Genomic DNA, 23,267 nt, shown 5'->3' with positions numbered 1-23,267 from the left:
TTGTCCCAAATCAATGGGAAGGTTATTTGAAGTTTTTTGTTTATCCCACATTGGTTGGAAATGTTTTTTAAACTTGAGGTTGAAGTTATATAAAGAGCTCTCCTCTCAATTTGTAATCACACCTCACAGTTGTAATTTGTTTTGAAGTAGTGGATTGATCGTCGGAACCCGATGACGTAGGTAATTTTATACCGAACCTCGATAAATTCTTGTGTTGTTCTTTATTACTGTCTTTTATTATTAGTTTTCGCATTACTTTTTTATATATTCAATAGCATTAGTTGTAGTATTGGTATTTGGCACAAGTAGGGTGCCTGACACAACAATTGGTATCAGAGTCAAGTTAAATAGTGCCAATAGGAGGTGTTTCTCTATTAGGATCATTGATTCCATTTTTTATGTCTAAGAAAGATCTTATCTAAGTGAGTGCTCATAGACCATTGCAGCTTAGTTGCTTCCTGGAGGTCAGTCTGATCAAAGTGAAATTTCATAAGATATACAGAGTAGACACAGTTAGGATAAGTGCAGTTCTATTCATCCTAGGCCTTTTGTTTTTTTGTTTGCTATTGAATATATAGAAGATAACAGAAACTATGCGTGCAGCACTAGAAGAAACTTTATCAACACAAACTCCAACTCCAACACCTTCGACATCATCGTAAAGGACAATAACTAATGCTTAGTTTGAGGTGGAGAAATTTAATGGTACCAATAATTTTGGTATGTGACAATGTGAGGTGATGGACATCCTGTACCATCATGAATTAGATATTGCTTTGGATGATAAACCAGAGGATATGAGTGACATAGATTAGGAAAAGATTAATCGTCACTCATTTGGTACAATTTGTCTATGCCTCGCTAAAAACCAGAAATATTGTGTTATGAGGGAGACATTTGTAAAAAAATTGTGGAAGACATTGAAAGATACATTTATGAGCAAAAGTTTGGAAAATCAACTCTATTTGAAAAAGAAATTGTTTCGCTTCTAGTGTCAACCACGTATTTCAATAAATTACCACATAAATGCTTTTAATAAAATTTTGACTGTTTTATTAAATTTGGATAAAAAGGTGAAAGATGAGGACAATACCTTATTGTTACTAAATTATCTCCCAGATGATTATGAACATCTAACCACCACTTTATTGTATATGAAAGTTAAAGTTACTTTTGATGTTGTTTGTATTGTATTGATTAATACTGAATGCAAAAAGAAGTGTCAGATGGTCCATAAGGAAACAATAGAAGCACTAATGAAAAGGGGACGTTCTCAGAGTTGTAAACTTGGAAGGAGTAAATCTTATGGGAGATCTGCTAAAGATGAATGCAGCTTTTGTCATGAGAAAGGACACTGGAAGAAAGATTGCCCTAAATTGCAATAGAATAATAAGGGCAAAGCACATTCTAATGCCAATATAGCCAAGCGTGATGGAAGTGAGTCAAATTTTTCTCTTGTTGGAACATTTTCGATACATTACTTTGGTGAATGGATTTTGGATTTTGGTTGTTCCTATCACATGTGTCACAATAGGGAATGGTTTTCTAATTTTTAAGAATTAGATGGTAGGGTTGTTTTTATGGGAAATGATAATACCTATAAAAAAAATTAGAATAGGTTCAATACAGTCGAAATGTCAAGATAGAACTGTTAAAACTTGACTGATATTAGGTATGTTCCAAGTTTAGAGAAAAATACGATTTCATTGGGTGCCTTAGATTCTAAAGGATTCACTATCACTTTAAAAGATGAAACCTTAAAGATTAAATCAGGTACATTTGTGGTGATGAAAGGTATTAGGAAAAATTACTTGTATTATTTTCAAGAAAATACAATTATTGGGTTAGTAGCTGTTGTTTCTAAAAAAGGTGCAGGTTTAGATACAAACAAGTTATGACATATGTTGTTGATACATGCAGGTGAAAAGTCTTTTCAACAATTAGCTAAATGAGGCTTGTTGAAGGGTGTAAAGGTATGTAAGCTTGAGTTTTATGAACATTGTATTCTGAGAAAATAGGCAAGAGTGAAATTTGACACTGCGACCCACCGAACTGAATGTATCTTAGACTACATCCACACAAATGTATGGGGGCCTACCAAAACTGTTTCATTGGGTGGTATGCATGATTTTGTTACTTTTGTTGATGATTTTTCCAGAAGTGTTTTGGTGTACGCTATGAAGAATAAAAATGAAGTGTGTGATATTTTCCTTAAGTGGAAAAAATTGGTTGAAACTCAAACTGGCAGAAAGATCAAACGGCTAAAATCAGATAATGGTGGTGAATACACAAGTGATTCGTTTGTGAAGGTATGTCAAGATGAAGGTATTGCACGATACTTTACAATTAGAAATACACCATAACAAAATAGGGGGTGGCAAAGCACATGAATCGAACTTTACTAGAGAAAGTTCGACGTATGTTGTCTATTGTTGGGTTGGACAAAAGTTTTTGGGCTAAGGTTGTTAGGTATGTGTGTCATCTCGTTAATCACCTACCATCATCTGCTATTAGGGGAAAAACACCCTATGAGGTATTTTCTGGAGAACCTACTAATGATTATAATTCTTTTCGTGCATTTGGTACAATTGCTTATTATCATGCTAAAGAATCTAAGTTGGATCCTAGAGCCAAGAAAGCAACATTCTTGTGGATTAGTGCATGAGTCAAAGGATGCCATTTTGGTATCTAGAGATGGAAAAAAAAGATTTTAAGCAGGGATGTGACTTTTGATGAACTTGCAATGAAGAAAACAATATATAAGGAGACACCAGTTGAAGAAGAGACTAGTGGTACTCAACAACAGTGGAGGTTGAGACAATTTTGGAAACCTAGTGAGAAGTGAGACTACATGATGTAACTCTCTAATTACAGTGGGGAACAGTGTACAAGAAGAGGAGATTTCAATACAAGAATCTTCACTACAACAAGAATCAATTGTTTCTCATAGGCTAAGACGATAAATTCGAAAACCTACTCGGTATACTAATATGGTGGCCTATGCACTTCCAGTTGTAGATGATGATGTTCCTTACACTTTTTAAGAAGTAATAAGGAACTCTAAATCAGACAAGTGGAAAAAAGTGATGAATGAAGAAATGTAGTTTTTTCATTAGAATCATACTTGGGAGCTAGTCCAGCTGTTCAAGGGTAAGAAATCAATTGGTTGCAAATGGGTTTTTGTAAAGAAAGAAGATTTTTAAATGCAAATAATGTTCGCTTCAAAGTTAGATTGGTAGCTAAGGGCTACGCACAAAAGGAAGGTATTGATTATAATGAGGAATTTTTTTTTCAGTTGTTAAACATTCTTTCATTCGAATTTTGTTGGCTTTGGTAGCACAATTTGATCTTGAACTAGTCCAGCTCAATGTAAAAATTGTTTTTTAACATGGTGATTTGGAAGAGGAAATTTATATAACTCAGCCAGATGAATTTAAGGTTGCTAGAATAGTTTTTTGTATATTCAATAGCATTAGTTTTAGTATTGGTGTTTGACACAAATGGGGTGCTCGACACAACAACTTTGTGGCTCAATTTTTTGATCTTCAAAGTTGCATTGATAAAATGGCTCATAAGTTCTTTCAGCGTCTCTTCCTCTCCTTGAACAAAGGCTTATAAGATAGACCGAAGTCTTCGCCATTTTTCAGCTATTGACAGAATGCCACACTAACTACTACTCTATTTTAGAGAAAGATCTAATCAAGTCGAGTTTCAATATCTGATACCATGCTTTAGCATTCCCCTTTAGGGTTGCTGTAAATGCTCACACGTGATGGCGCATTAGGTACACTTCGCAATTGAATCAACATTTTAAAGGTGTCGAGGTAGTCTAAGGGATCTAATGACCCATCATATCATTCTATGGTGGGCATCTTGAATTCAGTGGACAAAGGGATCTCTATTATTTCCTTGGTAAACGGGAGATCAAAAGATCTAGCCGAGGTTTCCTTTATCAAAATTTGGTTGCGAACTTCTTTTACTAGTTTTTTTCGATTAATCAATCTTCTTGAATTTTTCTTCAAATTCTTGAGACCATTGCTCATTAAATGTCCACACTGTTGGCTCATTCTATTTTCTTCTTTGGATATGAAACTTTCAAGGTAGCTTCATGTGGTACCCCCGCCCAAACCTTAAGTGTTGTTTCTACTTAAATAACTACTAGGTCATGTTCTACAAGATTTTTTTCTTGTTGTAATATTGTGCTAAACATGTCTTTAACTCTCTTTGGAAGGCTAGAAATTGGGCTAAAGACACATTTTGTGACAAATTGTCTAGCAGTGGGGAGTGAACCAATTGGGGCGATTGATCCTTAACAATGAGTTCAGACTCGAAATTGAGTGATGTAATCATGATTAAGTTTTAGAAAGAAATCTTCCTAAGTTTTCCACAGACGACGCCAATTGTTGCTGCCAAAATTTGTCTGGAGGAATTTAGATCGTTCACGACTTCGATCACCTACTAAGAAAAAAACAGAATGACTTGGAGAATTCAGGGTATACTACGACGGATCGTTCTGATGCCAAAATCAGAAAATTTGGAAGGATTATATGATTGTAACAGTAAATAAGTGAATGAAAATGAGATGAGATGAGGTGTCTTAAATTCTTTAGGGTTCCTTTTTATAGGCATTTAGGATACCTCCTTACCAATTTCCCTACTAATGGATTGTAATATTTACACTAGACTATTGATATGTTACTAGAGAGTAAAGTTTAGTGTGGTAACCTTTTACTTTAAGTAACGAGTGTTATATCTTTTCCATTGATCCCTGATATCTTTTTATTTTTTGATGTAATATATGTTAATGTTGAGTTTAATGTCGGGGTCTCTTTTAGGTTATATCAAGATAAAAAAAAAAACGCAAAATTTTATAAATTCAAAAATCATAGAATAAATATAAACTTATGATAATTATATTACTGAATATTATATATTAAAATTAAACTTAAAAGAACAACCTTTTTGTATATGGCAAATGAAAAAGAATAAAAAATATTTTATAAATACATATATTTTTTAGATTTTAAAAAAAATTTATATACATTTTATTTTTTATTTTACTTAAAATCTATATAATTATTTTATTTAACTTAATTAAAAATATTTATAAAATGGATGATTTAATATAAAAATTAATTTTACTAATTAAAATATGTTGACAATAGGCTATTAAAAAAAATTAATTTTTAACTTTTTTTATAAATAGTTGAATATCAATAATAAGAGGAGAAAACTCACAATATGAACAAATGCATTTTTACAAATTTTTTTTTTAATTTTACAAAAACATAAAATAAAAAATTAAAATGATGCCAAATAAGTCCAAAAAATTATGGTTTGCCTAATTGTGAAAACTTATTTCCCTATTTTTAATTTTAATTATTTAAAAAACAAAAAAAATTCATCTTATTTTTTAAATAACATTAAAGTAAGATGACCATGTGAAAAATATAATTAAAATAAATATATATAATTTTTTAAGAAAAAACTAAATATAATAAAGGTCATCTAATTAATATTCTTACTATTTTCAATTGCCTATATAATATTGTTCTTGTATACTAAAAAGTTTTAAATTTTTATATTTTGCATTTTTTTATTTTAATGATAATTTTAAATAGTTATTTGACGCTACAACAAAATTAAGAATTTTCTAAATAAAGTTCTAAATTTGTTTTGATTTTTAAAATTTTGACAAGCCAAATTGATGATTTTTATTTGTTATTTCTGATTTCTATTAATTTTTTTTATAATAATACTAAGTAACACCTATAATTTTGATAAAAAAAAAATTAAATTCAATAATTTGAAATTAGATGGAATCAATCCATTGGACCTTTGAATAAACTCAATTAAATCAATAAATATAAGCCAAATAATATTGACTTTCTCAGAGATTTGACAAAAATATAAGGGCTTTTTTTAAAATTTCAACTATTCTATTTACTTCTTTCAAGATTTATTAAGAAGATACAAAATTCTTCTCATAACATTTGTCTTTTTACAATCAAGGAAGAGATATTTGTATTCTTTTAGCAAATTTCAGGAGAGATCCTTAAAATTTTTAAAAAAATTTCTAAAAATTTTAAAATTTAAGGAAAAATATTTGTCTGGTAAGTATTTTTTGTCCATAAATTTATGAATAATTTGCATAATATAAAAAGTAGGTAATAAATTTAATATTTTTATATAAAAATAAAAATAATGCCTAAATCGGGCCTACCCAATCATTCATATTTATATGAGTTCCGTGAATTAATCGAACTCAATGAACCACATAATTTTAAAAAAGTCATTATTTATATTTAATTATTTGCTAATTTAAATATCTTTTATGAAGTCAAATGCGATTGTTAATTGCATTGAACTCAGTACCATAAAACAAAGTGCACACATCAGAGACGCTTCCCACACGTGACACGTCTAATTTGCTGACTTGGACCTATTTGTTGTGCAATTAAAAAATAAACAACATTAAATAATTGGACAATTTAGACCCTGGTGTCGATCGACCTTATCAGACCGGGCTTCTAGGTGGAAATGGATCCTAACCGTGAACTCGCACGAGGGGGTCAGCGCGGGCGGCAGTGGACGGCGGATAATGGGCTGTGAGTCCGTGACCTCTGTGGCTCCTGAAATGTAGCCAGGTGTCGAAGTTGGTGGTTAATTTGGTAAATTCACTGTCGTTTCACGAAACGCAGTTTCAGGTAGGGCCGGGAAGGCTCCAAACTTACAGGCTGTTCTAGAGGACTTTAGAAAGTCGTAGCCATGTAGAATGGTTTTTTGTTTTGTTCGTTTTTTTGTTGTTTTTTTAATTAACAATTTTAAAATCTTTTGAAATATGAGAGTAAGAACATTTTAAGGATTTGAATTTTTTTTTGGGTTCCTGTTTGGGTGGGAAAAAGGAAAAGTACGAATAACTTTATTTGTTTATGTTTGATTATTAGAGTAATAGTAAAAAAGTATAATAAATCAATGAATCAGGTTTAATTTTTTACATTACTAATATTTAATATTTAGTTTTAACTATATTAAGATAAATTTTTATTTTTATGAGAGTGTGATATAGAGAGAATAAAATAAAATAAAAATTAAAACTTCTCTTTAGTTTATTTTTTTCTTATTTTAATACAATATTTAATCTAAATTGAGCCTAGTGATATATTTGTTATTTCATTGTATGGAAAAGTATATATAACAAGGTAGTAGTAATATTTTTAGGGTAAAAGATATTGATATTTTTTAATATTTGATAAAAAGATAAAGATCTTATTTGGGATTTCAAAAATTCTATTGACTCTTCATGAAGTTTTAAAAATGGTACATCTCTTTTTTTATATTTGTCAAAAAAATATAAATATTTTCTTATAAGATTTGTCTTTTCTCAAAATATAAGAGAGCGTGTTATTTTGACAAACTTTAGGAGAAATTTTTAGAAATCTTGAAAAGTTAGGAGAAGGTTTTTGTAATTTTTGAAATCTCATAGAAGGTTAGTACGTTTTGTCAAACCTTAAGGGAGACTAATGTCTTTTGTCATATATTTTAAGTTGCCAAAAAATTATCCTTTATTTTTTATTAATTAAAAAATAGTAATAAAATAAAAAAAAACCCCAAATTCCCCCTTATGAGGCCTCTCTTCATGCCCCCATTGATTATAATTTTGGGCTTTTTATTAGAGATAATGGGTTTAAATTTCAGGGATATTTAATAAAATTATGTATTAAGTTTTACATAATAAATTTAATTACAATTTTATAAATCAAATTTATTTTTTAACTTGAACTTGAATCTAAATGCCGAAATTTAAATATTCGATATTTAATAGTACAAATATGTATTGTAACCTTGCCGATATAATTTATAAAAAGACTTTCAAAACTCAATCCCTCATGTAAATCTAAAAACCATTAATTAAATAATATCTTATCATTACTTAGGTCTATAGAAATAAAAAGTAAGAATTGATGGATGATTTAAATATATTGATCCAAATAAATCTAAATGTAAATTTTATTGAGAGCTAGAAAAGGATGACTGGTGAGTGGAAAAGAAAAAATGGCTACTTATTAATATGCTTTGGGCGGCTCTTTTAGGGGCATATATTATTTTTTGGCTCGAGATAGATATACACTTGCAGAGCGAGAGAGAGAGAGAGAGAGAGAGAGAGATGGAGAGAGACATCGACGATCTGCCGAAGAACGACGCGAACTACACAGCCCTTACTCCGCTGTGGTTTCTGGAGAGGGCGGCGGTGGTTCATCCGGAGAGAGAATCGGTGGTGCATGGCTCTCGCCGCTACACCTGGCTCCAGACTTACCGCCGATGTCGTCGCTTGGCTTCCGCTCTTAGCTCCCGCTCCATCACCCTGGGCTCCACGGTACTTTTTAATTTCTTAATACTTTCTTCTTCTTCTTCTTTTTCTTTTTCTTCCATTTCTGAAATTTTTTCATCTGTTAATCGGCGGATTGTGCTATGCTGTCTTTGTTATAATCATTAGACAAGAAAAGTAATGATGGTACTTATTTCTTTTAGCTCCATTAGGTCGGTTAAGAATTGAAAAGCACTGAAGTTGCGTTTGAGAGTATTTGGAAACATTTTGAATTAAATTTGTTTGAATATGTACGGAATTAATATAATTTAAAATTTTTTTTTTAGTAATTTGTACAAATTAAATTTAAGGTTCAAATTTTTTAGGCTTTAAACTTTGTCATTAGGGGGGGGGGGAAGGACGCAAAAGCATGAACGGTGATTTTATTTTACACTCCATTATTATATAAATATTTAATTTTTAATAAATGTTTCTTTCAAACAGGAATTTATCGAAATGAGTCTTAATAAAAAAGGAAAATTTTTAAAAAAGGAAGGTGATTTCTCTGTGTTCGGATAACTTGAGAAATGAAAAGAAAAATAGTAATTCTTATTTGTGGACAGAAACTCCGTTCTTTCCTTTTCTCTTCAAATTACTGTATACAAAGGAAGTGTAAATGTCTTTAGGTGGTTGCATTATTTTTTTTAGTTGAAGAATATTTTATAAATTAATGGACAATTTCATGTGGCGGCGAAGCTGGCTTTATTTATTTATTTTTTCAGAAATTATTGTTTTCTGACTGATTTTCTAGTCTCAAAGTTTTAGGTATCTAACACATTCATACTTAACTTTTTGTCGCAGTGGTGGTGAATCGTATAAATTCGAATCTTGCGAAAACATGTACATTAGGCTTCCTGATAATTAGTATTTTGTAATTTAATATTTTTGGTTACTAATAATATTTTTATAAAAGGGTTGTAATTGATCATTTCTGTTTTCTAATTTTTACTAATTAATTTTTTTGGCAAAATTTATTGTAATATATTTTGGACATTATTGCAATCCTTTTACTGGTAAAAGAAGAACAATTGCAAAAGTAAGTGATGTTACTACTCAATTAGAAAGGAATAAATGAAGAATATTTGTAGGTTAAAAAATCAACAATATTATTAAGATATTATGATCTTCAAAATGAAAATTGACAATTTTATAAATTTAACCAAATGTCCTCCCCAGATGGTGCACCTGCTCGGGTGTAAAGGGCTCATCCAAGTTGAAACTTACGGGTGATAAAAAAATTGACAATTTGATTTTCTGATATGAAAATTGTAACTGGGAGTGCATTTCCAAAAAATTTTCTGACTGAATAGAATGTTTAAATTTTGGGTTTTCTTTGTTTTTTTTTTTTTGTTTTTAATATTCTAACTGTCTAATCGTAGGCTCTGGTTCAGTTTGGTACTTCAATTAGAGTTCTGGAAGTTCTTTTAGTGTGCATTTGGAAATGAGTTTTGCTTCTCATGACAATAGAATTTCATGATTTGTTGGAATCAATTAACTTTTTCACACTCAATAAATGCTAACAAGTCTTGAGATGTCCCATCACTTGTGATTTTTCTTGTGATGAGCCGAGTTTTTCATTCCTTTTTTGTTTGTTGTTGCCATAGGCAACGGTTTTCATTTGTTTCAAGCGAGAAACAGGATTGCATGATTGTTTCAGAAAATGATTGTTAGCAATTTTCCCTGTTTTCATTATCTGTGCATTTTGCATTTTGTTTTGCTTTTAAAAGTAGTTTTACCTCTACATTTTTTTTTTAAATAAATTATTTTCTTTTTCTTTTTGCTTGTTGTTCTGCAAAAAAACTGGAAACAACAACAAAAGGCAGGGAACTAATGATTCCTAATGCACCCTTATTTATTGATTTATTTATTTTTTGGCTTTTAAGAGCAAAAAGTCAATGCAATTTTCGCTTTCAAAAGCAAGAAAGGAGTAGCAGAATGGCAACTGATGCCTTGAATTATTGTTGGATACTGGATAGTATTTTATTAATTTGTTATTTTGTGTGTGACAGGTCAGTAGTTGACCTTGTTACACGACTTAACAGGTAGCAGCATGTATGAGAGTAATGTTTTTGGTGTAGCAGTTGATAATTGTATCTTCTACCATCAAGATTGGACTTTTGAATGTGTTAAGGGTCAAGTACAGAAGTCAATATTTAAATTTGGGCAAATAGTAAGCTATTTATAATAAAAAATAGTTTGACCAAGTCTTAGTCACTGGTGAGTCTTAGTCACTGGTGAGCCCAAATTTGAGTGTGTTGCTATATTGTCCTTAGCAAACTTCAAATGGTTGGGATGCTGCAGTCTGAATATTTTTTGGAGGCTGGAATACGCTTCTAAAATGCTAGGCTAACTTGTGAGTTTTTATTCTCTGAAGGTAAAAAAAAAAATTCTAGTCTAGCCAATCCATTTAGCTGCTGAACATTTACCAATATGGATTTTGAGAGCTAGCAACCTAAACTTTGGATTTGAGCAATATGCAATATAAAATTATATTGAGCTTTGTCTAAATCCATGCAAATCCAACTTCAAAGTGTGAAATCCACGCCCCAAACGCATCGTTAGTGAATTTGGCCTAATTTCAGGTTGACCAGTCTTGGTTGTTCAACCCAAACTTTGGATTTGAGCAATATGCAATATAAAATTATATTGAGCTTTGTCTAAATCCATGCAAATCCAACTTCAAAGTGTGAAATCCATGCCCCAAACGCATCGTTAGTAAATTTGGCCTAATTTCAGGTTGACCAGTCTTGGTTGTTCCATTTTTCATTTAATGAGCAAGGAGTAAAGTAACATTAAGGCAATGAGGGGGTGCCCACTCAAATGCATATGTGACATTATTCATTTGAAAATTAGCTGACTCTAAAGCAACCACATATCCAGAAATCCCTTGAACCCAAATTATAAGTGATACACCTGTATTTGAGTGCAAAAAATAATTATTTTCCTTCAAAGACTCCTATTTTACTCTACCTGCACCATCCAGAAAATGGTGAGAGGGATCAAAAGCTATGACTCTTTTCCTCTTTGCATAGGAATGTACATCCTTGTAAGCCCATAATTTATTGTTTATAAATCCTTTTGATTCCCAGGAGATTCCCGTGATAGAATGAGCCAATTCCACAATTGTCTGGTCCAAGAACAACAGTCATAATACACCTGTATTTGAGTGCAAAGAAATAATTATTTTCCTTCAAAGACTCCTATTTTACTCTCCCTGCACCATCCAGAAAATGGTGAGAGGGATCAAAAGCTGTGACTCCTTTTCTCTTTGCATAGGAATGTACATTCTTGTAATCCCATAATTTATTGTTTATAAATCCTTTTGATTCCCAGGAGATTCCCATGATAGAACGAGCCAATTCCACAATTGTCTGGTCCAAGAACAACAGTCATATATGTTGAACTGATTCGGATGCTTTTTTGCAGTGAAAGCATCTGTTGACCAGGATATTTCCCCGCATCTGGAGATTGTCATTGGTCAAAATCCTTTACCTAGTTGCTTTTGCTTCCAAGAGATAATAGCCACTTTGGCAAAAGTGTAAATTTTCCAAAGCCTTCTGAGGAACAGTCGCTGTCCTAACTATTGAATTTTTCTCAACAAGGCCCTGGAAATAAGATTTGATGATTCAATATCCTTAGTTATTGTGCTTGTGCCTCTACCTGCCACCATCTTGTTGATTTGTGTCCACCATCATGTTCAATCCAAATCCAATAAGTTTGAGGTCTCTGAGTCCCCAATCCTGGGTATGTTGCACAAAGGGGTATTTTGAGTCCCCAATCCTGGGTATGTTGCACAAAGGGGTATTTTGAGTCATACCTCTAGCAGAAGGGCAACATGACAACATCAAAGCATCCTTGTATTTGGCCAAGTAAAAGATCCAGAATTTAATATTTTAGGAGGCCTTTTCTTTGGTTTGCTTGACAAAACAACAAAGATGCAAGGAACAGACAATGGAGCAAAGAAAAACAAACAAGAGAAGAAACGAACAAGTACAGAACTAAAAGGAAGGTATTTTCCACTTGAAGCAAACATGGGTAAGGAATTCATCCTTTTCTAATCCACTTTTGAATGTCCATTATTAACCTTGACATACTTGATGACAATAGCCATTGAATGACATTTTATTTTTATCATGACTCTTCCTGCCTAGAAAGGCCTCATGAAACAACAATAGAGAAGTAATGTCCCTATCTGGATCCCGTATAAGCGGGAGCTTTGTGCGCTGGGCTGCTTCTTTTTTTTTTTTTTTTTTAAAGAGAAGTATGAGACTAATGCCCACCCTTCTTGTTTGAATGGGTGAGTTGACCTCATGCCCCTAAATTAGGCTCTTCTCTCATATCACCCCAAAGTAATCTGTTTTTAATATTCTCTAAACCATCTAGTCATCGAACTAGGAGTGAGAAGAGGGCACATAATAAATGGAGAGACTAGAAAAGGCACTCTTTATGAGAATGTCTCTCAATCTTTAGATGATTACTTTTGCACCTGGCCACATTTTCTTAAACTTGCTTGGAAGGGCCACAGACAACATTAGAGAAGTAATGCCCAACCTTCTCATTTGAATGGGTGGCTGACCTTGTGTCACTCAACTAAATGGTGGTTGGACTTTTCTTCGGTATCACCTGAAATAATTTTTTCTTTTGAATATTCTCTCGATTGTCTAGTCATTGAACTAGGAGAGAGAAGAGGGCATAAAATAAATGGGGTGATTAGAAAATATATTCTTTATTTGGGTGTCTCTCAACCTTGAGATGATGACATTTCCACCTTGCGAGCCTTTTCTCGAACCTAACCTAGAAGGTCCTAGGCACTCTTGTCATGCCATTGATTTTGGCGCCCATGGTTCATTATGCTTCTAGCTTGACTCATAATATCATATCAATAAAACTGTTAATAGTGTATTAAATATTGAATGTCTTTCATGCATCTTGTCTTTTTGTGTATTTGACTAGACTTGAAACTAGACCACTATTAACCTGACTTAAAGTTATTGATATTTGGAATTTGTTTAAAATTTTGCTTGATTATTTTTTACCTATCTCAAGTATGTCTATTTTTTATGTGGACAAGAATGTAATGGTTCCTATAATCCAAAATTTAAATTTTCTTTCCGTAAGCATGGGTTCTATAATTTAAATGTAAGTTATGCTTTAATTGTTTGGGAAAAAAAGATTGGATGGGAAAAATCAGCAACAGCAACAATAACAGCAGCAACAGCAACAACAACAACAAGCCTCAAGTCTCAATAGATGGGGTCATCTACACAAATTCTCGTCTGCCATTTTACACATTATAAGGCAGTGTCTTTGTAAAGTTAAAAGAGTGTTGTCAAATCTCCCTTTCCAAGTTATTTTGGGTCTATACCCCATCTCTACTTCTAGCTACAACTGTATCACCCCTCATTACTTGGATGTTGTTTAATCCAGGTTCAAGTGTCTAACAAGAATGACAATCAAGCCTATTGTGCAAACTGGCCCAATGCCAATACGCAACGGAAACCAACAAATCAAATCGGAACAAGCAATGCAACAACCAATGATGAACAATACGAAAAAAAGCAATCACAAAGAGAATAAAGGAAAACAAATAATCAAAGACACAATAATTTACGTGGTTTGGCGATGTGCCTACGTCTACGGGAGCAAGCGGTTGATTTTCACTATCAATTGTCAAGCTTACATCAAGGGTTACAAAATATTGTTTATATTCTAACTCTATGCATAAAGAAGACTTAGAATGCATCGAAAACACTTTTATAATAAATTCTGGAGGAAAATCCTCTAAATCCCTCTATTCAAAATCCGTGATCTGCGCCAAACAATACCGTCAATGGTTTCAGCAACCCGTCGACGGTTTGATACCGAGAGCAAACCATTGATGCAATCGTCATTAGGTCAACGGTTTCTTCCTGCAGTCTTTTTCCTTGTTCTTTGCTTCACTATGCTTTTCCGGTGCATGCGTTCCACTCAATATGAGCCACATATCCAACAATATCCACCTTGGCGAATATTCACTACTTAAGAGAAATATGAAAGCATAACTTGCTGTTCCACCTGGGACCGCCTCCAATCTAACAACTAGAGACATAAACCAAGTCCAAGCGATGCTTGAACTTGTTCCTGATAACAGGAACTCCAATTAGCTGAATACCTTAGCTCCTTGACCGATCTTGTAAACCACAATGCTTCTTTGGTAGTTTTAGCCACTGTCATGTACTCTGACTCAGTTGTTGAAAATGCAATTAGAGACTGTACCCTGGACTTCCAACAAATAGGTCTTCCTTCAATAGTAAACACATACCCTGTTGTAGACCTTCTGTCATTTAAGTCCCCTGCGTAGTTTGCATCCACGAATCTCACAATTGACGGATGCTATTGCCCGTTGAAACACCCCATTGCACTGGCATAGGAAACTTTTGACATGTCTCAAACATCATTGTTCGTCCTTGGGTACTGAGCAGTAGAAAAATTAAAATGATTCGCTAACGGTGTACCAGTGATCAGTTTAACCATGCTAAACCCCTCCAACACCTTCTCGACAAAATCACCCTGAGATAACCACAATCTCCCTGTAGTTATGTCAATAAAGCCACCTCGAGATAACCCCAATCTCCCTGCAGTTCTGTCCTTGCGAATCTCTAACCCAAGATTCTTCTTGGCCGCATCCAAAACCTTTATGTCAAATTATTTTCTCAACAGAGTTTCCAACTGATTAACCTCAGTCAAAATCTTCCTAGCAATTAACATGTCATCAACATAAAACAACAAAAAAATTACCCATTTGCATCCTATCGCTCTCTTCTCCTCTGTAAGCTTCACCAATTCCCACATCTGATTCATATGCAGTAACTCCATCTCCTCCACCATAGCACTCATCCATCTATTTTTCCCTTTGCCGTGCACTGCAACGTGAAAAATGGTAAGAACCTTACTGGTAGTAATGAATGCATAAGATATCAGGTCATCAAACTCATACTTGGGGGGTGGTCTGATAGTGCATATGGGCCCATTGTGATCCTGTTGGTCTTTCGAGCTAGAACTCTCTACAATATGAGCAATGTCATCTCTACCCTGAGTCTGTAACTCTGCCTACATAACAATCTCATTTCTGTTGTACTTTATACTGTGATACTACTGGTCTCCTGAGTTAGAACTCCCTACATTATGAACAATGTCATCTTTGCCCTGAGTCTCCAACTTCACCTACATCACATGCTCATTTCTACTGCAGTTTTTTGGCACCTATTTCTCTTCATCTACCTAAGTACGCTGCACCATGACTTTAACATAAAAAACCATGTTTCCACTGATCACCACCTTGTTGGCCGTTGGATCCTGTAGTTTGAACCCCCATTTCTGATACTCCGGAAAGATGTACTATCTAGACTTTGCAACAAGCTTAGATTTCACCTCATTAGAAACGTGCATGGTTGGACCTCCAAACACTATGAAACCAGAGTAGTCTACCACATAACTTGTCCAAACCTCTCCTGTAACTTTCCCATCTAGTGGTATGCCTGGCGATTGGTTAATCGAGAAACACACCATATTCACCGACTTTGCCAAGAAGTTCCTTACAAGCCCTGCATACAGCTGCTTGCAAAACTCCTTGAACACCAGCGTAGTCAATTCCAATGTCTTACCTGAGGATCTTTCTCCCGGTCTGGTTTTCCACCTCAGTCACAAGTTAAACTTGACAAACATCTCTGACTTGTGCCGCATGAAGTACCCCCAGACCTTTCGTGATAAACTCACGAGGTACATATGTCCAACCCGTGATGCTACTTTCATTGGTCCCCAAACATCTGAATAAATGTAGTTAATAATACCCTCGTTTCTGTGTGTGGTTGTTTTACACAAAACAGTATTACCTGACTCAAAATTTGCAGCTGCAGCTCCACCTATAAGTATGGTACCCAGCAGTGCATAGATATTCCCTGTTAACTTCTGTTCCTTCATCACCATCAAGACGCCTTTACACACCTTCATTATCCCACTTTCGGACTTGTAACTATACTTGTTACAATCTAAAGTGCCTAATGAAATCACATTTTTCTGTAGATCTGGTACATGCCTTACATCATATAACGTCTTTACCACACCATCATACATCTTGATTTTGATATTCCCTATTCCGACAACTTTGCAAGTAGCATCGTTTCCCATTAGAACGGAACCAGAACTCACCAATCTGTAAGTGGTGAATTAGTCTTTGTTGGGTGTCATGTGATAAGAACATCCCGAGTCTAGGATCCAAGAATGCGCGAGGAGTTCTAAACCCGATGAAACAGCAAGCATATCACCATCACTGCTTCCCGAGTCTTATTCTTTCACTACATTTGCAGATTTTGACGAACCCTCTTGAGTTTCTGCATTCCCTTTCTTCCTTTTTGGACACTTTGATTTTATGTGCCCAATTTTTCCGCACTTAAAACACCAAACGTTCTTCCTCTTCTTGGACCGCGACTGAGTTTTATTATTACTCAATCCACTTTAGAACTTGCCTCTCACATGATCCTGATTACCTTTCACCATGAGCCCTTCACCTTGTGAACTCTCACCGTTGTCCTTCTTCCTCTGATGGAATCCCAACAATGCACTCGTGATATCTTCCAACTCCAGGGTTTCTTTTTCCCATGTCAGAGTTGTTACTAGATTCTCATACGTAGGAGACGTAGGTAGGGAATTCAGCAGCATCAACGCTTTGTCTTCGTCCTCGAACTTAACAACATCGAACTTCGCCGAAGAAATCCAAGCCATTGCAACCAATAGCTCTGATACCAATTTGCTGTGCAAAATGGCTGAATGCCAATACACAATGGAAACCAACAAATCAAATTGGAACAAGCAATGCAGCAATGAACGATGAACAATACAAAAACAAGCAATCACAAAGAGAATAAAAACAAATAATCAAAGACACAAGAATTTACGTGGTTCAGCAATGTGCCTATGTCCACGGGAGCAAGCGGCTAATTTTCACTATCAATTGTTAAGCTTACTAATGGGTTACAAAATATTATTTATATTCTAACCCTATGTGTGCACAAGACTTAGAATGCATCAAAAACACTTTTGTAGTAAATCTTGGAGGAAAATCCTCCAATCTCTCAATTTATTGATGTCCCAATTCAAAATCTGTGATCTGCGCTGAACAATACCGTCAACGGTTTTAGAAAACTGTCCACGGTTTAATACCGAAGCCCAATCCTGAAGATTGAAACTGTTGAAGGTTTGATATCGAGAACAAATTGTCGACCTAACCGTCGACGGTTTCTTCCTGCAGCCTCCTTCCTTGTTCTTTGTTTTACTATGCTTTCTTGGTGCATGCGTTCCACTCAATATGAGCCACATATCCAACAAAGCCTATAGTCCTATTAGATGGGATAGGCTAAATGAATTATCTTCTGCCATTCCACACACTATGAGGAATTATCCTAGTAAAGTTAGTGTTGTCAAATACTATCTTGGTCCAATTTAGGTTTGTCCCTATACATTTAATGATAGCTACATCACTTTCATCATTTTAGCATTGTTTAGTCCATGTTGCTAGTTTCCTGTTAGATTACTCCTTTGCATAAAAGCTTAAGCTATTAGGTTGTGGGCCAACAATGTAAATCAAGCTTTAACACTCCTCAACACATGTAGCCCAATAGCACATGAAAAGATAAACACACGATAAATAACACCCATGATAGGGAACACAATGAATTTTTAAACACCACACAATAAATGCGGACAACAAGACTAGAATCTAGCAACCTAGCGACCCAGATTTTCATTGATTATTTATTTATTTATTTATTTATTATTTTAACTTATAGAGTTATATCATTCATCTATCTTATTCTAAGCATTCTGATATGCCACATTTTTTCATATTTTGTATCTTTGTTGCACAACATTTTGATCCATGTAGTATAGTTGGTCTTAGAATTGTACTACTAGACTTTCATTTTAATTTGGAAGGTATTAGATCACTCAACATTCCCAAAGTAGCTTTTCATTTTATCCAACATGCTTGAAGTATATGTGTATCATCTTTTTGATTACCCCTTCAACTTGCGCAAGTTATCAAAGGTGCCAAAACCTTGTTGTACCAAGAATATTTTGACCACCTATATTATTTCTTGCAGAGTGACTAAAATTGCATTTCACGTGAAGTCTGCTACTAATCTTGAAATCTCTAGATTTTAAAATTTCTATGTTTCCAACTAAGATTCTACATTATGATTTGCAAATAACATACACCAAGAAACGTCATTTTGGATATGTCTAGTAAGTTTATCTATAGCTAAAATAAAATGATAAAGGCTTAAGGCAGACCCTTTATGTACCCTATCGTGGTTGAAAATTCCCTGTACTCCCCTTGTAGTCCTAACATGTCATTGCGCCATTCTGTAGATCCTTAGTTATATCTACATGCATACTGTTTGTTCCTTCTCTGTTCTGAAGAACCCACCAGAAGGCTTCCCTAGTGTCTGCCATCAAGGTAAAAAAAGGTTAAAAAAATCATGTGCAAGTCTCTTTTCTTTTCCCTAAAATTTTCATTAACCTTTCTAATAGATATATAGCCTCCTTTCAGCCTTTGTTGATCCGCCAAGCATCAAACCAAATTAAAATTTGAAATTTCAAACTTTGGTTTTTAATCTTAGTCTATGTTTAGTTATCCTTTTATAAAGTTTCATTGTATGACTCATAAGTTAATTTCTATGATAAGTATTGCAATTTTGAGTTTCTTATTTATTTTTACATTTAGGTAATAAAGTGCTGTTCCTCTATTCATTTGGTGTTCTCTTAGTCCTCATAATGTTGCCCTTATAATTTTGTTAAATAAATTAGTTGACCATATTACTTTGTTATTTGTAAGTTCTTTTCAAACTTCCATTAGGATGTCATTTGTTGTATGAATTTTCCACATTTGGTTTTATTTTACACACATTAATGAAGAATTCGATTTTGTTGATCAATTTGAATTTTTTAGCCTTTTCTTATTCGTCACTTTCTAATTTCATGCATTCTACTTGTCTTTTGAATTAGATTAGTCATCAAAATACGCCTGCAATCTCTTGTTTATTTTTTCTTTAACTAAAACACTATTATCCTTATCTTTTACACATTTGATATAGGCTACATCTTTACATTTTATTTCTTCATCCTAGCAAGGTTGAATATGTCTTTTTTTTTTTTCTCCATTTTAGTACTTAGTACACTATTAATTATATGTTCTAAGTTTAGCTTCACTAAGATTTTTTTCTCCTAGTTTCCCTTGCCTCATCAAACTTGTCAAAGCTTTCCATATTTCTGCCTTGTTGCTATGTCTTAAGCCACATTTTTTCCTTTTTTGTTTTTTCTTGTTTATGGATGTCATGGTCCCACCACTGATTCTCTTTACTTGTCACGCGTCTTCCTGAAATCACTTACCCAATGTTTGAGAGCATGGAATTTGGTCTTCAGATTTGGATTTGTGTGGATTTGGAAAAAACATAGTACAAAATTGCATTGAGTTTCTTCAAAATCCACACTAGTCCAAATCCAAGCCTTGAAATTCACTTTTATCTTAAAACCTATTCGCTATTATCTTTAATAGAACTAGTCATCTTACTCTGAAGGGCGTTCATGTTATTTCCTAATGTCCATCTGTGTTTTTGTTGTTTCCTGTAGTTTGAACTGTCTTCTTTTGTCATTTTATCTTTAATTTTATTATTTTTTTCACCCTTTGAATTCCACCGCCTAGTTTTCTTACATTGAACCATGTTACCATCTCTTTTCCATATTTTTTTAAGTGCATATATCTAATGCTAATGCACTAATTTGTGTTGTTTACCTTCGCTCATGAGAACTTTACAATCCTTGCATCTTAAATGATCAATAAGGAAAAATCTATTTGACTTTTATTTATTGTTATAAGATCATGACATAGCAAACTCTTAAGTATTCTTGTCTCTTTAAAGCACGTATGTATTGTTATAAGATTATGACATAGCAATTTCTACGATCATATCACTGGACTTATTTTTGCCTTCCAATCCTTGCATAACCTTTTTTATCATTTCCTATGTGACCATTTAAATACACTCCTAGGAAAATTCTCATCTTCCTAAGATTGGCTTTTAAAGTTTCTCTTGTCCTCTGATTTTTCTGTCAGGTGGCAATAATTGCACCAAACATCCCTGCATTGTATGAGGCTCATTTTGGAATTCCGATGTCTGGTGCTGTGGTGAACGCTGTCAACATTCGTTTAAATGCTCCAACCATTGCATTCCTTCTAGAGCATTCATCAGCAGCAGTTGTAATGGTGGACCAAGAGTTTTTTCCTTTGGCAGAGGAAGCCTTGAAAATTTGGGCAGACAAAAGCAAAAACAATTTTAGGCCTCCGCTTCTGATTGTCATAGCTGATGAAAGCTGTGATCCTGAAGGCCTAAAATATGCTTTAAGAAAAGGGGCAATTGAATATGAGAAATTCCTTGAAACTGGTGACCCTGAATTTCCTTGGAGACCACCGAAGGATGAGTGGCTGAGTATTTCTTTGGGCTATACTTCTGGGACAACATCCAGTCCTAAGGGGGTGGTTTTGAGCCACCGAGGGGCATATCTCATGGCTTTGAGTGCTGCTCTTATATGGGGGATGAATGAAGGAGCTGTGTATCTGTGGACTCTGCCCATGTTCCATTGCAATGGTTGGTGTTACCCTTGGTCACTTGCCGCTCTCTGTGGAACAAACATATGCCTCAGAAAGGTACTTATGAATGCTTTATTTTAACTGTACCATGCTGACTTCCAATCGAAATGCAAGAGTTACGGTAACTTTGAATTTTAGCTAATTTGTATTGAAAATATCACAAGCCATATGATACGCATGAGATTGTTAAGTCTCCTTCAACTAGTGAATGTGGCTAGAAGCTGTATTGGTTGTTACAAGAGAGTCTCAATTCATTTAAAATTTTAGGGCAATTTTTGGTAGTATCTGAACCCAGGAAGGTAAAACTGGTCCTTGGAATAAGAGTTCATTGATGGGCCTATCACATGAGGTGCAATGCTGGGTCACAGGTGAGTTTTTGAAGTATCTGATCATTAGGTTGGATTGTACATAGGGACTTGAAACCTGAGTGGGGCGTGGGTTGATATTTACTCTTTCTTTATATTCACCATTTCACCTACTCTGGTCATTTGCTTGGCACGTTCATGCTCCTTAATTTACTGTCCTCCTTTTAACCTTTGCTGGTTTGCAGGTCACAGCCAAAGCAGTATATGCAGCCATAGCCACCCATGGTGTAACTCACTTCTGTGCTGCACCTGTTGTTCTTAACACCATTGTCAATGCTGCACCAAATGAAACCATCTGCCCTCTGCCCCGAGTTGTTAATGTTATGACAGCTGGTGCTGCTCCGCCCCCTTCGGTTCTCTTTTCAATGTCCCAGCGTGGCTTTCGTGTAACACACACCTATGGGCTCTCCGAAACATATGGCCCTTCTACAGTTTGCGCATGGAAGCCCGAGTGGGATTCTCTACCCCCTGAAACCCAAGCCCGTCTCAATGCTCGTCAAGGCGTTCGGTACATAGGCGTGGAGGGCCTCGACGTTGTCAACACTCAAACCATGGAATCAGTCCCGGCTGATGGAAGCACGGTGGGAGAGATTGTGATGCGGGGCAATCTTGTAATGAAGGGCTACTTGAAGAACCCGAAAGCCAACAAGGAGGCTTTTGCAAATGGATGGTTCCACTCGGGGGACCTCGGAGTGAAGAATCCGGATGGGTATATTGAAATAAAGGACAGGTCGAAGGATATTATAATCTCTGGTGGTGAAAACATCAGTAGCGTGGAAATTGAAAATGCTCTGTACACTCACCCTGCAGTCTTGGAAGCAGCGGTGGTGGCGAGGCCGGATGAGCAGTGGGGAGAGTCACCCTGTGCTTTTGTGACGTTAAAGCGTGGAAAGGATTGCTCAGATGAACCTCGTTTGGCGGAAGATATAATGAAGTTTTGCAAGTCAAAACTTCCTTCTTACTGGATTCCAAAATCAGTGGTGTTTGGGCCATTGCCAAAGACGGCAACTGGGAAGGTACAGAAGCATTTGCTGAGGGCGAAGGCAAAGGAGTTGGGTCCTGTGAAGATGAGTAGGTTGTGATCTTGAGAATCAGGTGTTTGGTGACTGAATAAAATGTGGATACGGGGGAGCTTTCCCCTCTCACTATATTATTCATAATGGTTTAGCTGTAGAATCTTCTCTTCTATGAAAGCTCATGCGCCGCATAAAAACTGAAAGCTTGTATTCTTTTCTGAGGCTTGGCCACTTGGGTGCGCATTGTCTGTGTTAAGAGCTCTCTGTCTCTTTCTCGCGCTGTCTCTCTGGAAACTCGAGAAAATCTATGTATTGTATTGAAGAAAAGTTGTGTTTGTTTTTCTTTTCTTGGGCCTTATACCACTCAAGCCATGATTCACTACCGTTATGTCTTAGGAGAAGCGTGAGGAAAATACGCTGGTACCTTTTACTGAAGGTAAAACATTTTATGGTTGCACTGCGTTTGGTTTGCAAATTAGGATCAGAACGGAATGGGGTTGAAATTTATGTTTTGGATTCTCATTTATCTTGTTTCTACCAATTAGGACTATTGTATTTAGGTTTCTGGACTCTCATATCATTCATTCTATACACAGCTTTCATTTTGTGAATCAAAAATAATGTTGGTACTTTTTCCCATCTCAATTAGACGACTCTTATGAACTTCCATCTCTAAAATCCTTTGACCTTTTCTGGAAACTTGTAGTTTAAAATTTTGTATGAATTTAGATAAAATATACTCTTAAATTTTATTCAAATTTGTCGAAATTTAAATTTAAAGTGTTGGAGTGACTTAATATCAAAGAAAACTTTCCGTAACCCTTCCTTTGAAGATA

General features: G+C 34.7%; 1 protein-coding gene across 1 annotated transcript; it reads left to right on the top strand.

Annotated features, from left to right (window-relative positions):
- Positions 1-7,860: 7,860 nt before the first annotated feature.
- On the top strand, positions 7,861-23,049 carry LOC131151066 (acetate--CoA ligase CCL3). Its single transcript, XM_058102242.1, has 3 exons — positions 7,861-8,377; positions 20,517-21,107; positions 21,601-23,049. The coding sequence occupies exons 1-3, from the start codon at positions 8,072-8,074 to the stop codon at positions 22,495-22,497; spliced, it is 1,794 nt and encodes a 597-aa protein (XP_057958225.1). The 5' UTR covers positions 7,861-8,071; the 3' UTR covers positions 22,498-23,049.
- The last annotated feature ends 218 nt before the right edge of the window (positions 23,050-23,267 follow it).

The sequence above is a fragment of the Malania oleifera genome, chromosome 3, assembly GCF_029873635.1.
Source record: "Malania oleifera isolate guangnan ecotype guangnan chromosome 3, ASM2987363v1, whole genome shotgun sequence".
NCBI lineage: Eukaryota > Viridiplantae > Streptophyta > Magnoliopsida > Santalales > Ximeniaceae > Malania > Malania oleifera.
Note: the sequence above shows the minus strand (reverse complement) of the source record. Positions and strands in the feature narration are given on the sequence as shown.

Excerpts from the sequence above, each read along its gene's own strand:
- LOC131151066 (XM_058102242.1), top strand. The coding sequence starts at position 8,072 with ATGCTTTGGGCGGCTCTTTTAGGGGCATATATTATTTTTTGGCTCGAG. Across the intron at positions 8,378-20,516 it reads CCATCACCCTGGGCTCCACG|GTGGCAATAATTGCACCAAA; the intron begins GTACTTTTTAAT and ends TTTTTCTGTCAG. Across the intron at positions 21,108-21,600 it reads CAAACATATGCCTCAGAAAG|GTCACAGCCAAAGCAGTATA; the intron begins GTACTTATGAAT and ends GCTGGTTTGCAG.